General features: G+C 35.2%; 1 protein-coding gene across 12 annotated transcripts in view; it reads right to left on the bottom strand.

Annotated features, from left to right (window-relative positions):
- LOC117400371 (A-kinase anchor protein 9-like) overlaps positions 1 to 16458 on the bottom strand; it is a 166556-nt gene that overhangs the window by 84850 nt on the left and 65248 nt on the right. For all 12 annotated transcript variants that reach the window (XM_034918696.2, XM_034918699.2, XM_059022498.1 and 9 more), the window contains one exon: positions 7856 to 8082. In XM_034918696.2, the coding sequence (XP_034774587.2) occupies positions 7856 to 8082 (227 nt within the window). The remainder of the gene's footprint in view (positions 1 to 7855; positions 8083 to 16458) is intronic.

Here is a 16458-nt window from a genome sequence, read left to right as displayed (position 1 = left end):
TTTACTATTTAAATTTTCAGCCTATTAGTGCGTCTTTACTGCTTTTATGTGACCTGTACTGTGCAGGAGGGGGCGGGACAAAGTTGGCGCTGCATTGTTTTGATTTAGGTTGTTAAAATCTAGTTTTCAGCATTGGAGGGAAAATAGTAGAAATGGATGACAAAAAAGCAAAGTATATTTCAGAAAGCAGCTTTCAGAAAGCAAACTGGCAAATTCAGCGCAGACAAGTAGTATTCCTGTCTGCAAGTTAAATCAGTACTAAAACGACCCAGCACAGCCACCTCGCTTCAACCTGCTGCTTACAGTTGGAATTTTAGACCCGAATAGCCACGTCTTCTTTGTTTTGACTTGGCAGTCTCAATGTATGGGCATGTCAACTGAAAGGGGATGCTGCATACACGCCTTTAACAAATGCCAGCACTCTGTTTTAGTAAGGAAGCAAGTACCACTATTTTTAGGCTTTATAGTGTTCTGAAATACTGTCTACTTAGGTTTATTTAATGTTTAAACATGTCCGCGAAATCCTAATTTTATTCCGCAACATACCCGTGAAAAATACGTAAATTTACCGCGATTTAAGTAGACCCCTACTTATAAGCTGAAGAATAGTATAAAAATGTGATTAACCAAATTGTTTGTTCAATTGAGTGTTCATTTAAGTAACTGAGAGCTCAGTTGGAACAAAATCCATCAGACACAAGGGGCTGCTTTAGAAGTTAAGAAAGACCACTGTTCTTTGTGACCATTGATATGTGAATTGTAAAAGATAATTAGAATATAAACACACGTGAAGTGACACAATGTATTTCTTGTGTAATTTTCTTTTTCAATTATACAAACATTTCTAACAGTAACCTTTGTTTTAAACCCTTTGAGCTATTTTTATTTATTTTGTTGACAAAAGCCACACTCATGTTTAATATGCTGGAAACTGAATTTGATGTATGTGTGGCATAGTAATGAGATCATTGAAAGGACATAAAATAGTGTCATTCATTGGGTTTGTTTTGTTGATTTTTAACTGAAGAGATTAATGTTTGCAGTGGTTTTGTTTAGCAGAAATGGACAAACCTTGAACATGTATGTAGGTTGTAACAGAATGGTCATCTTTGTATTGGAAATTACACAGTTGTGTAATGCTGTTCATAATGAACAGTACACAATTTCACTTGAATACTTACAAAAATTGAGACATTAAACAAAATGTCACAGTCCACAGTCATTACTACAGTTGTCGTGCCGTTATAATTATATATATATATATATATATATATATATATATATATATATATATATATATATATATATATATATATATATATATATATATACATATATATATATATATATATACATATATATATATATATATATATATATATATAGACACACACACACACACACACACACACACACACACACAGTTGTAGTCAAAAGTTTACATACCCCAATGGAAATTTATAATTTCTAGAACTTTCTCAAAAACAAAGAATTTTAGGAAAATTTGTAGATGAGGAAAAGTTACAAGAAATAGATGTCTACAATTATTTATTTCAGCATTTTTTTTGCAACACACCAAAAATGCTAATTCAGAAGTATTCATACCCTTTGATGCTATGATAGTATTGTCTACAAGGTGCTAGAAATTTCAATATGATAATGCAGAATCAAATTCTACAAAAATCTAGAATATGCTTGATTGTAGGTGAACATTCCTAGAGCGTATAAAAGGGTTAGGCATAGGATGATTGCTGTCATTACCAATAAGTCAAAAATCACTAAAGAATCATGCCAAAAGCTCAGACAAATACCCTAATCATTTAAAAGAGGTTATTATTGCTAAAAGGTGCCTCAACTAGTTATTAATTTCACTCTCCTTGTCAGAGTATGAATACTTCTGAATTAGCTTTTTTGGAGTTTTACAAAAAAATTCTGAAATAAATAATTGTAGACATCTATTTCTTGTAACTTTTTTTCATCAACCACGAAACCTAAACTTTTGCTACAAAAGATTTCCTTTGGGTCTTAAAGGAGCAGTTTTGATATGAAGTGCTCAGGTAATTCAGGCTATAAGAGATTACAGGTCATTAGGTAATGGTTACATTTCGTACTTGAAAGAGAAACACCACTGCAGGCTGTATGTTCCCCGTCATCACTGGGATACAAAATTACCGTACATTGACATTAATAGTCCAGCTACACCATTAAGTAAAGATGTTGAGAGTGTACGGAAGGTACTTTTGTGCAATTTGTCACGTTGTTTCAACCTTAGCCAACTGAATGAGCCAAACGAAAAAGGTATGCCGCTATTGATAGCTTCTTTTGATGATCCATGTTTCACCAGCTTACAGTGTGGTCATTGCTGAATCCTAAAAAATGTGGACGCTATCGTGTTCTTTAACAAAAATAAAATCTAAGCCATGGACAATACTGTTACTGAACTGCTGTGGACAGTGTTAACTTTTTGTAAATTAGTTATGATGTTCTCTGGATTGGTTGTTAAACTGCTTGTTATGGATTCAAACTTATTTTTAACTAATGGATTTTCTTTGACCCCCAACTGGCACAAATCAGCATGGATAAGGAATGAAAATTATTCAATCTTTTTTTTAATTTTTTTATAACTATATGCACAAACTGATGTAATTGAATCAGTATAATAGTTTTTAAACCTTCACTAGCAATGTTGCACAGTAATATACAGCTCCACATGTATAACTGCAGTAAAAAAAAACGGTTTTACCCTTTCATAACGTCGATGAATCAATGTATCTGCTTTTTTGGAAAACATATATCGGTGGTGAAAAATTAGGCATCGCCCCAGCCTTACTCATTATAATGTTAATTCAATAGTGCTTCTGTAGCAACACCTACAATTCCTATTTTCAACCAAAACACTATTTGCATAACCCCTAAAAATAAATGGCATAATACTTTGATACTCCTGTAATATTAAAGAACCGGTAGGGTGAAATGCTACCCGTGCCCATTGTCTTCGTCAATAGTCAATGGTTACACAACACAACAGCTGGTAGATTGAAGACACACAGCCATTTTAATATTAAAACTAAACACTTCTATTACAGTTGAAGATTCTTCATATTAATATGCATATGATCTGTGAAAATATATTGTGATGCCTAGTACTAATATCAAAGCAAGTTATTCAAGTTTGTTATAATACATTTGGATTTCTGCATCGTGAACCACACATGACACAATTTAGTGAATCACTTTGGACCTAGCTATATACCGATACTTGAACCTCTGGAATTTATTTTTTTTCATTTTTGGAATTTTCCAGATGGAGACAACATCAAATTTGCATTTGTAAGAATGATTTAAAATGAGTGACAGCGACAATTCTAGCTTGGGGGTTAAGCCAATTGTACAAAACTGTTTTTTAAACCCACATTTTAAAATTAAGTTAGCAAGAACAGAATGGTGAGTCACAAAGAGAAGAATAATCATTCCAAAACATATACCACTTCTTGTCTAAACCTGAAACACTGAATATAAAATAACTTATTAAATTGCAATACATTGCATTACAGCTCTTCTAAATTCATGAACAGGTTAAGGAATGTGTTAAACAGAATAGCAAACATTCTTGGTTATTATATATTGTTTGGTACATTTGGTACAAATCCTTATACTTACAGAGTAAGGTGGAGTAGGTAAAGATATTTTAGAGACAACTTTAAGAAGATGCCCGTTGCTTCTGTGATTGACATGAGTTATATGTGTTTGCACCAGCACTGCATTTTTCTCATTTAAGCTGGTTGGAATTGGAAATGGTCTTGGCAAAGGCACACGAGTTTCAACTTCATATACATCTTCATCTTGGCCCTCCACCCACAAGCCTCCCGTTTGTGATTTCCAATACGTCCGAAAAGAATCCATTCCATAAGGCCCTGCTGGAATCCTATGCTACTCTTCTGCTTCAATGCCAGCTGTAGAGGCAAATGCCATTTGTGAAAGTGACTTCTAATATGAAGGTGCCCAAAGTTCGTCACACTGAAAAGAGGTAACCTTGCAGAGCTAAGCAACTGTCTCTATGGAACTGCCAGGAAGAGCCTTGAGTAAACAGTATGTATTCACATGGGCAAATCACAAGGTGCAGCGGGACCCAGGTAAATACAGGAGATAAAAGATCCAAGTCACACTGAAGCTTGCAGTTTGACAAAATAAAAACTTTCCTAATTGGAAAATATGCTTCCAGACCTTCCTCTCAACAAGTTTCTCAATCAACTCTGAGTTAAAAGAGCAATCAGAATGATTTCAGTTTGGAAGCCAGTGAATTAGATCATAAACACAACACAGAGATCAACTGCAGTTCCCAGGCACTGCATATAACAGCCAGTCTCTGGGAGTCCAAAAGTAACCGTGTTAATATTTCCAGGTCTCCATAACAGCAGCAGCTCAAAGAAAAAAACAAAACTCACTGGTTATTAACTACTTCACACAACAACCAGCAGAGTGTAAAAATGGCAATATATAGGAGGTTACTTTCCAAAGTAGATTTTCTCACCAAAGCAGGTAAACACAGCTTAACGCTTCCTGCAATGAGTGGATACAGGATACAGGTCTACAGGGAAGGAAGGCGTGGCCTAGTCTGTACCTTCAGGCAGGTTGAACTGCAAAGTCCACCCTTTGAAAAAAGCCTGTCAGACAGGAATCGGATTCCACGTCAGAGAAGATAAAACCCTACATAGTGTTCTGACAGGTTTGCATCTCCCCATGTAGGACTTCGTACAGTATCATACAAATAAGCTAAACAAACTCAATTTGGAAAATAATGGCTCTACTGTTTGCTGTCGTTTGGTCAAATGAACAGTTTTGAAAAGCCTTCTTGTAGGCATTTTTCACATTTCAATATTTAGCATGACGATTAAACACATTCCTGCACCAGCAGGGGAGTTACTTGCGAAAGTTAGGACATTTGTGTTATATAATCATGGCCTTTGTTTTTATAACTGCATAATTAGTACGCATAACAGACATAATACACAAGTTATTATGCTTTTATACATTTTCTTGTTTAGATGTTTGTTTCTATAAAAAGTTTGTAAGGCTTCTAACTTCTGAGGCTTCTAGTCACTGATAATGTTTTTTATAACACTCCCTCAAAATACTTTAAATATGAACCCATTAGCTATTAATAGATCTATGAGCATATTCATTAGCAAGCACACAGCTGTGTTAGGTAAGCCTTCTAGTTTTGCCAATTCATTGAGAAGGCGTGTGTTCCTTTTAAAGTTATTTTTAAGGGAGTGCCTTAAAAACATGCAGTATAATCATAAACCTGCTGTAAAGAGCAGATGTGTTCTTGAACATTAAGACACCTCTGGCACTTTTTTTTTGTACAATTGGCGCGCCATACTAAACTGCTCCTTTCACTCGAAGTTAACTATTAATGAAGAATATTAAACTATACAAAAAGTTTGTGAAAAAGTTCCAAACCCTACAACTCTGCATAAGAGAAGAGTTCAAGTATACAAATCAAGCTCATATGGACACTTTGCACCTACAGCTGTTTTGTTGAAATGGTACACATGATGCATTGTAATTTAATTTATAGTTGCTTTTATACTGATAATATTGTATTTAATATGTTAACAAAACAGTATGACGAGTACTCTGAAATACCTCAATAAGATTTACATCCTGTTTCAATTTGCACTAAGGGGTTAGAGGCAGACAAAATACAAGACAACCATCTGTATTACTACTATACGTGGGCCAGAGAACAAAGCAGATTTCCATGACCTTCCAATATGTTTTCTAATATGTAGGCTGTAAAACTGGTACAGTAGCAGAGAGAGTTTTTTATCTTTTGATTACAGCATGGCATAGAATACACTGGCAGCCTTATTTTTCTTTTACGGGAGACTGACTTTAACTCTATGCTGTTGGGGTGCTTTAAAATCGATCACTAATCTTGTTTTGTTTTTTTAGCGTGGGTTATAGCCATGACTATGGGCCATATCTCCACATAACTGGTTTACGGCTAGGGTGGGAGGGACATATAATATTATAATTACGAGGACTCATCACAGACAATGCCACTTTAACTGAGTTCACTGCAGATTCATCTAGACACATATCCATCAGTGTCAGTGTCTCCGGTTCTACCCCGGTCCCGGTCCAGGACTGCTGATCTACAACTCATTTGAAAGGTATGTACTTGGACTACTAGTAAATGCTGCCGCTTGACAAGTGTTCAAAGAGTTTTAAACCCTGCGCGTTCATGTGAATGAGGATGGCATATTAAACACAAGGACCCTAATTAATCATGCAATGCTTGTAACAGCACAGTTCTACAGTAAACGTGTTCTGTTTGAAATTGTTGCCAATTGTGTTGCCATGTTTTCAGCTAATGTTAACAGATCCCCTGCTTGAGTTCCCCTGTAATGACTGCACACCGTCGCTGTTGCTAGGCAGTCATGAATCAGCTTCTGGGAGCACGACTAACTAAGTTTGTAAACAAATGGATATAGCAAGTGCTGAAAAGGAAGCCAAACTTTGGTAAAGGTGAAATTAGAAAGCTAATTTAGCTTTATGATGAATATAAAGACATACTAAATACTAAGCAGAACAACGCAATGACTAATAAAAAAAAAAAAAGTAGAAGTATTTTTTATTTATTTATTTATTTTTTGTTTCTTTTAACTCTGGACTGCAGTTCAATGTAAAACATCTACTGCTGACTTTCTATGAATGGATGGAGTAACGTCAACATTTGCACTGACCATTAAAAGTACAACCAGGTATCCTTGTTTTGAATTATTTACAGGTTATTGAATAAAGTAACTTGAACAAAGAAATCTCGTCTTGGACATTGTTTGTACACTTTGTGAACCCGGCCAGCTCCTCCGAAGAGTGAACTTAAACTTTAGCGACTTACACTTTTTATGTTGTCTGCTGTAGTACACACGTATATGCCTTTTGTTCGTTATTTCAGGTATTCAAATACACGAAAATGTTGGCCCCTGTGCATTCGAATAGGAAACTATTCGAAATTCCCATCCTTAGTATGTATTTTATTATAATTATTATTAGTTTTCTTTTTCTTTGTTTCTGTCTGTGATTTATTTATTCTAGTTTTGAAAATAATCTTGATATCAAAAGTTTTGTCAAGCTGTAAGTTGCTTCTTTTTCAATAAAAAAAATGGAATTACTCAACATCCTGTGTGGTATTTCTTAGTCTATTTCTTAGTTTTTGGAAAGTCTTAGAGCTGCTCTGTGTTTGCCATTTCAGAGTTATTTTTCATAAAATACCATGCATCGTAAAACCTTGTGTATCTCTGCAACTGTACAAGATACTTCAATTCTGATTTTTTTTATTTTAAATCCTTGGAAAATTGAGCCGCTCATATGTGTGCAGCTATATAACTTGGAAAGAGGTCAAAATTGGCAGTTTTTAAAAATATTATTTATTATACATTTTTCAATATTTTTTTGGGAGGTGTGGCTTATATGAAAAAAATATAACACATTACATTATATCATTGGAAATAGATACTTAATGCCTTTCTGTAGATATACTGGGTTTTAATTTCTGGTTTTAGGTTGCCAAACTACAAGCGCTAAAAACACAAAGTGATCATATTCATTCGTATATATGGTCATTCTGCTTAGGTAGCAAAGGGTTAAGGGAATAATCTCCAGAAATCATTAAGGTTGTACGTTAATGGTTAAAGGTTCTTGCGCTCAAATTACAAATGAACAATCCCCAGCAAGTAAAGCACAAGCTATTGTACTACTGTACTGATATGTAAAGCATAAACATGTGAACAATCACAACATTTCTACAACTTTAGACCCTGGTCAAGTCAGACAAAGGCTGACTTACCTGATTTGTAGTTTCAGTGATGGCTTCCAACAGTTTTTCTACTGCCACTTGAAGCCGGGTACTGATGTTCACCATAAACTCCTCGTTCTCAAGGTCGAGTTCCGCCCCGGTGAACATCCCGTCAGCAAGCCTCTGCGACATCTCCAGCCCCTCATCCGTCTCTCCAGACCAAACACTAGCATCATCTCCACCTGCATCACTGCCTTGGCAGGATTCAGAGGAAACATCTGGAATGTAGTAAATGTAGATTATTTTTAATAAACAGCATTTATATTTTTGATGATAAGAACTACTTGCATTTTTTACTATTGTGAAGTTGATGATTATTATTCTTTTTTGTTGCTATTTTCACCCTGCATGCTGATTTTTTGCAAGACCCATGCTTTGAAACTGTAGGTCTGGAAGAAAATATTGACAAGGGCAATAACAAAAACACAGCTGCATCTCTAACTTCCAAAGACCTTCAAAATTACCATCACAACTAATCACAATTACAGGGTACTGGGAGGCATTTTACACAAAGCAAGAGGCAAAGGTGCTACACACCCAATTGGAAAAATCTAACCTAAACCAGGGCTCTTCAACTGGAGGACCGCGGGCCACATCCAGCCCACAAGGGACAACCGAGTGGCCCACCAACATTCAACATAAATTATAAAAATTAATAAATAAATATGGAACAGAAAAAAAGAAAAGAAAAAACTAAAACAGTAATATCGTAAATCAATTTGTGATTAGGATGTGTGTCTTATTTTTTGTATCAGGCAAAGCAGCGCACGCATCACACCACCCCTTTCCAGTCACTCAGCGCGACTCACGCAGCCAGTTCTATCGAGCTCCGCTTTGCGCACTCTGTGGGTGATTTTCGTTTTTTACTCGTGTTGCTATTAAAACTTATTTTTTTCTGTCTTATTTTGAAAGTGATATAAACATGGCTCTCTACTCTAGCTAGTATAACAAGAGAACATTTGACTGTGAAAATTGTAGATTCAACAATGAGTGGACCAATAAATAATTATTTATTTTACCAACTGTACCTAACGCAAAGCCAATGTGTTTATTGTGCAATGCATGTGTTTAGTAGTTAAGGAATACAATATGATTAAGTTGGCTCAAGGAAATAAATGCAATTTTTTCATTGAAACTCACTATTAACTGTTACAGTATAACTGTTATACTATTAATATGTCAGACACATGCAAGGGAACTGTTGCTGAGTTTGAATAACAGAGAGAGACAGCCATGACTCAAGCTCTGTTAGTTAATGATGAACAAGAAGCTTGTATTTCCTATCGTTCATTTACTCAAGTATAAAAAAATATATATTGTATACTCGCACTGAAATCAGGTATTCACGTGACAATTTTCATGTATGGACAGAACATTGTTTATTTTACATTTTTTTTGTTGTGATTTTATTTTTTCATTATATATTCATTTAAAAATATTGACTGCAAAATCTTTGTATAGTCAATTACATCATAAATCACGAATACGACAAGCACTTAACAGTATTAAAATGTAGAGTAATTTTACTTGGAAAAATACTGTCTGTGTGCGTTTCCTTAGACTTTATTCTGCATTCTACTTATACACACTGTACAATAGAGTATTTCTTTTTGTCAGTTTAATGTGCATACATTAATGTAGATTTATTTTCCTAATCCATTGTTTTTTGAGATTCATTAAAAGGTATACCATACAAAGGAGATTAGCAGTTTGGTCAGAAACATCAAATGTCATGAGTTGGGAAATTAACCAAAACATAGAAATGTGATTACATCGATTTCCCAGATGCTGCTGTTATCCCTTTCCATGGGACTAATCTGTTTTTAACTTATTCAAGTTTTCATTTTTGTGTCAGAGATGGAATAGAAACAAAAGGCACAAGTTTATTTGTTTTAAGTGGCACACACACATATTGTGTGATTTTTGTGTAATTTGTACTTTTCAGTCACATTATTACCTTACTTACAACCACATTGTCGCACAGTTCTCGCTCTCAGACTTTATATTCTAGTATAAAATAGAGTATATATTAGAGTAGAACAGTTATACTATTAATACGTCACATACATTTTAAAATGTTTGTAATGCTACTCCGTTAAATGTTCACACTGTTGTATTATTAAAGTACTATTCGTATGGTAATATTTGTAAGTCTTGTTCAATATACCAAAATTACATCACAAAATATTTATTATATTGCTTAAAATGTGCAGAGTAAAGTACTTCTGGCCTGCCTACTCCTAACTTTTTTTCCAATCTGGCCCCTTTAAAAAAAAAAAAAAAAAAAAAAAAATTAGTTGAAGAGCACTGACCTAACCCATACAACGCTTAAAGTCGATCCCTTTCTGGTGATTTACATCTATAATCATTCCTTGAGGTACTAAAAAAAAAGTAACTATCAAATGTCATTTTTAATGTGAACAGATCACCATTGCATGCGAACATAGAAATTCCGATATGTCACACCCATCCAGTTTTGAAGTAACCTTTATAACTACATAATGTAAAACTTATCATGAAATAATCATACAATGGTACACAAACTTTATTGGAATGCTCTACTCCCTGAACACATGTACTGTATGCTGCAAATAAATATAAAACTGCACACATTATTAGTTTAAACATCTAACTTAAATAGTCAAAGAAAAACCATTTGTAAATGAAACAAGTTTGGTCTTGCAGAGTTGACTCTTAAATATATCACTGTGTGTTCACTTTAATCGTATAATAAACCTGGCATTTCACCAACTACGTTCCAACCAATTAAACCCTTAAAAACAGTAGCTGCCTTGACTGTACATTTCCACCTGTGCTGCTTTTTTTTTGTCATGAGATCAAGTTCAAAAGTCAAGTTAAAAAAACAAAACTAAAAAGGTATCTTTGGAAAAGTATGGTAATTGTTTGATTAAGTATAGGCTACAAGGAAAAAAAAAACATCACATAAAACGTAAACAGTACATTTTGATTTGCATTTAACTCAACTTTTATCGCCGCTTGAGTTAATATGCGTATTAGATTGATCAACCAAAATACTAAGAGAGTTACTGTAGTGAAATCCAAATCTACCAATAAATAAATAAATAAATAAATAAATAAATAAATAAATAAAAACTGCATTCCAAAACAAACCACCTGTTTTGTCCTACTGTTAAAACTCTAAATTAAAAGCTATTTCTTCAAATGAATATAAAGGATAATTTCATCTCAATTGACAAAATCAGGATGCTGGAATGTCACTGATTTCTAAAAAAAAAAAAAAAAAAAAAAAAAAAAAAAATTCAAAATGTATTATATATATATATATTTTTAATTGTTTAGTTGTAACCAGGGGCTAAAACTGCTACAAATTTTGAGGGTAAGGTCTTGGAAACCGTAGGGTCGAGAAAGTTGAAACTTTGACAATCACAGCATTCCAGCACCCAGGTCTCTGTCCTATTTGAGATGGAATGAGCCTACACCAAAAAACTGAACCCAACGCAAAACAGTGATACAATATAGAACACCACTATGATACCCCTCTATTGCACAGCAGCTTCTTATGTGCCTACTAAAACATATTCAGTAAACAGAACCAAAATACAGCCCTAAAAATCAATGTATATAACATTTTAGTCTAAACAGATTTTAGTGAATACTAGTCCGCCCATTATTGTAATCTTAGTAAATATTAGTAAATGATTCTCTTAATAAATATTACATTTCTGTGAAGGGAACTGTCCATTTATGGTAGTCTCAAATTCACCATAACATCTTCAAAAGAAAGTCATGTTTGTACACATTTATAAACTGCAGATTTTTCAGGCGGAACATCAATTTGACTTCAAAAACATATGCCAACCAATATTAATGTTTTGTTTAGCTACCCACACAGATCCCTAACAAACAAACAGTCAACAAAAAGAGGAATAGCATCTCTAAATCAAACAGATATGTGAACTAGTGCATGAATTGTAATATTAATATGTCCAAAGGTTAAAACAATGTGGCAGTAAAATGATTAATTGTTACTGGATAACACTGATAATTAAAAATGATGGAATACGGCCATGTAAAAATCTACCAAATATGAAGACAATAACTCAAACTATAATTTATCTTTTGTAGAAACCTAAAAAGTAACATTACCTCAATATGGCAGCAGATAAGATGTCAAGGTCACCAACAAATGTAGCATGCAGTGTTTATATAATCCTCAGTGCCTCAAATAGTCTGAGACAGGCTTTGTTAATGTGATTTGTAAAATTACTGCCACAAAAGGGTTATTTTTTCTTGTACAATACCCTTGAAACTGACCTTGAGAATAATAAAATACATTTGTGTACTCGGTATGAAGACAATATCTTGCATTCGGTCTTCATCATTTGGAATTTCAGATTATGCAAGTAAAATGTTTTCATTAAAAAACTAAATTGAAACAGGGACATTCTGGGTAAGCAATACACATACAGAAACAGGATACACATATGCAATTTTGTAGCTGAAAAAAACAACTGGATCATATATATATATACAGTGCCTTGCGAAAGTATTCGGCCCCCTTGAACTTTGCGACCTTTTGCCACATTTCAGGCTTCAAACATAAAGATATGAAACTGTAATTTTTTGTGAAGAATCAACAACAAGTGGGACACAATCATGAAGTGGAACGAAATTTATTGGATATTTCAAACTTTTTTAACAAATAACAAACTGAAAAATTGGGCGTGCAAAATTATTCAGCCCCTTTACTTTCAGTGCAGCAAACTCTCTCCAGAAGTTCAGTGAGGATCTCTGAATGATCCAATGTTGACCTAAATGACTAATGATGATAAATAGAATCCACCTGTGTGTAATCAAGTCTCCGTATAAATGCACCTGCACTGTGATAGTCTCAGAGGTCCGTTTAAAGCGCAGAGAGCATCATGAAGAACAAGGAACACACCAGGCAGGTCCGAGATACTGTTGTGGAGAAGTTTAAAGCCGGATTTGGATACAAAAAGATTTCCCAAGCTTTAAACATCCCAAGGAGCACTGTGCAAGCGATAATATTGAAATGGAAGGAGTATCAGACCACTGCAAATCTACCAAGACCTGGCCGTCCCTCTAAACTTTCAGCTCATACAAGGAGAAGACTGATCAGAGATGCAGCCAAGAGGCCCATGATCACTCTGGATGAACTGCAGAGATCTACAGCTGAGGTGGGAGACTCTGTCCATAGGACAACAATCAGTCGTATACTGCACAAATCTGGCCTTTATGGAAGAGTGGCAAGAAGAAAGCCATTTCTTAAAGATATCCATAAAAAGTGTCGTTTACAGTTTACCACAAGCCACCTGGGAGACACACCAAACATGTGGAAGAAGGTGCTCTGGTCAGATGAAACCAAAATCGAACTTTTTGGCAACAATGCAAAACGTTATGTTTGGCGTAAAAGCAACACAGCTCATCACCCTGAACACACCATCCCCACTGTCAAACATGGTGGTGGCAGCATCATGGTTTGGGCCTACTTTTCTTCAGCAGGGACAGGGAAGATGGTTAAAATTGATGGGAAGATGGATGGAGCCAAATACAGGACCATTCTGGAAGAAAACCTGATGGAGTCTGCAAAAGACCTGAGACTGGGACGGAGATTTGTCTTCCAACAAGACAATGATCCAAAACATAAAGCAAAATCTACAATGGAATGGTTCACAAATAAACATATCCAGGTGTTAGAATGGCCAAGTCAAAGTCCAGACCTGAATCCAATCGAGAATCTGTGGAAAGAACTGAAAACTGCTGTTCACAAATGCTCTCCATCCAACCTCACTGAGCTCGAGCTGTTTTGCAAGGAGGAATGGGCAAAACTTTCAGTCTCTCGATGTGCAAAACTGATAGAGACATACCCCAAGCGACTTACAGCTGTAATCGCAGCAAAAGGTGGCGCTACAAAGTATTAACTTAAGGGGGCTGAATAATTTTGCACGCCCAATTTTTCAGTTTTTTATTTGTTAAAAAAGTTTTAAATATCCAATAAATTTCGTTCCACTTCATGATTGTGTCCCACTTCTTGTTGATTCTTCACAAAAAATTACAGTTTCATATCTTTATGTTTGAAGCCTGAAATGTGGCAAAAGGTCGCAAAGTTCAAGGGGGCCGAATACTTTCGCAAGGCACTGTATATATCTCTGGAAAAAATTAAGAGACCACTGCAAAATTATCAGTTTCTCTGGTTTTACTACTTATAGGTATGTGTTTGGGTAAAATGAACATTTTTGTTTTATTCTATAAACTACTGACAACATTTCTCCCAAATTCCAAATAAAAATATTGTGATTTAGAGCATTTATTTGCAGAAAATGACAACTGGTCAAAATAACAAAAACGATGCAGTGTTGTCAGACCTCAAATAATGCAAAGAAAATAAGTTCATATTCATTTTTAAACAACACAATACTAATGTTTTAACTTAGGAAGAGTTCAGAAATCAATATTTGGTGGAATAACCCTGATTTTCAAAAATTCAAGCAGCTCGGCTTTGTTTGATGGCTTGTGACCATCCATCTTCCTCTTGATCACATTCCAGAGGTTTTCAATGGGGTTCAGGTCTGGAGATTGGGCTGGCCATGACAGGGTCTTGATCTGGTGGTCCTCCATCCACACCTTGATTGACCAGGATGTGTGGCATGGAGCATTGTCCTGCTGGAAAATCCAATCCTCAGAGTTGGGGAACATTGTGATCAAGAGGAAGATGGATGGTCACAAGCCATCAAACAAAGCCGAGCTGCTTGAATTTTTGAAAATCAGGGTTATTCCACCAAATATTGATTTCTGAACTCTTCCTAAGTTAAAACATTAGTATTGTGTTGTTTAAAAATGAATATGAACTTATTTTCTTTGCATTATTTGAGGTCTGACAACACTGCATCGTTTTTGTTATTTTGACCAGTTGTCATTTTCTGCAAATAAATGCTCTAAATCACAATAAACCAGAGAAACTGATAATTTTGCAGTGGTCTCTTAATTTTTTCCAGAGCTGTATATATATATATATATATATATATATATATATATATATATATATATATATATACAGTGCCTATAGAAAGTCTACACCACCTTGAACTTTTTTCACATTGTTGTGTCAGTGCCTCAGAGTTTTCCACTTATCTACACACCATACTCCACACTGTTAAGGGAAAAAAGTTTTTATTGAGAAAAAGATTATATATTAAAAATACAAAACTGAAAGATCATAATTGGATAAGTCTCCACCCCCGAGTTAATACTTGGTGGAAGCACCTTTGGCAGCAATTACAGCTGTGAGTCTGTTGGCATAGGTCTCTACCAAATTTGCACACCTAGATTTGGCAATATTTGACAATTCTTTACAGAACTCTTAAAGCTCTGTCAAGTTCCTTGGGGATAGACAGCAATCTTCAAGTAATGCCACAAATTTTCGATTGGATTTAGGTCGGGGCTCTGACTGGGCCACTCAAGGACATTTACCTTTTTGTTCCACATGGCTACAGAATCTCCTGAGTGTTTTTTTGCACACTTCAAATGGGATTCAAGGTGGTCTTTCTTGAGTAAAATAAAGGCCAGATTTGTGGAGTGCTTGGGATATTGTTGTCACATGCACACTTTGACCAGTCTTGGCCATAAAAGTCTGTAGCTCTTGTAAAGTTGCCATTGGCCTCTTGGTAGCCTCTCTGATCAGTCTCCTTCTTGCTCGGTCATCCAGTTTGGAGGGATGGACTGATCTAGGCAGGGTCTTGGTGGTGCCATACATTTTCCACTTCTTAATAATTGTCTTGACCGTGCTCCAAGGGATATTCAAGGCCTTTGCTATTTTTTATACCCATCGCCTGATCTGTGCCTTTCAACACTGTGTCCTGGAGTTCTTTTGAAAGCACCTTGGTGCTCATGGTTGAGTCTTTGCTTTGAAATGCACTACCCAGCAGAGGGAACCTACAGGAACTGCTGAATTTATCCTGAAATCATGTGACTCACTACAATTTAACACAGGTGTAGGCCACTTAACTTGGTGTGTGATTTTGAAGGCGATTGGTTACACCTGAGCTCATTTAGGATTGCTATTACAAGGGGGGTGGACACTTATCCAACCAAGCTATTTCAGTTTTTATTTTTAATTAATTTTCTAGAATATTTTTTTTTCACTTGGAAGTTGTGGGGTAGGATGTGTAGATAAATGAAAAAAGCTAATATTTTAATGCATCTTAATTCCAGACTATAAGGCAACAAAAGGTGACAATTTTGAAAGGGGATCTAGAATTTCTATAGGCACTGTATGTGTGTGTGTGTATATATATATATATATATATATATATATATATATATATATATATATATATATATATATATATATATATATATATATATACACACACACACACACACACACACAAGGAGGACATTTTCTTAACACATTTAACGTTAGAAATGTAGAATTATGAGTTCAGCAGTGTGGAGCAGTGGTTAGGGCTCTGGACTCTTGACTGGAGGGTCGTGGGTTCAATCCCAGGTGGGGACACTGCTGCTGTACACTTGAGCAAGGTACTTTACCTAGATTGCTCCAGTAAAAACCCAACTGTATAAATTAGTAATTG

This window comes from Acipenser ruthenus, chromosome 4 (genome assembly GCF_902713425.1).
Source record: "Acipenser ruthenus chromosome 4, fAciRut3.2 maternal haplotype, whole genome shotgun sequence".
NCBI lineage: Eukaryota > Metazoa > Chordata > Actinopteri > Acipenseriformes > Acipenseridae > Acipenser > Acipenser ruthenus.
Note: the sequence above shows the minus strand (reverse complement) of the source record. Positions and strands in the feature narration are given on the sequence as shown.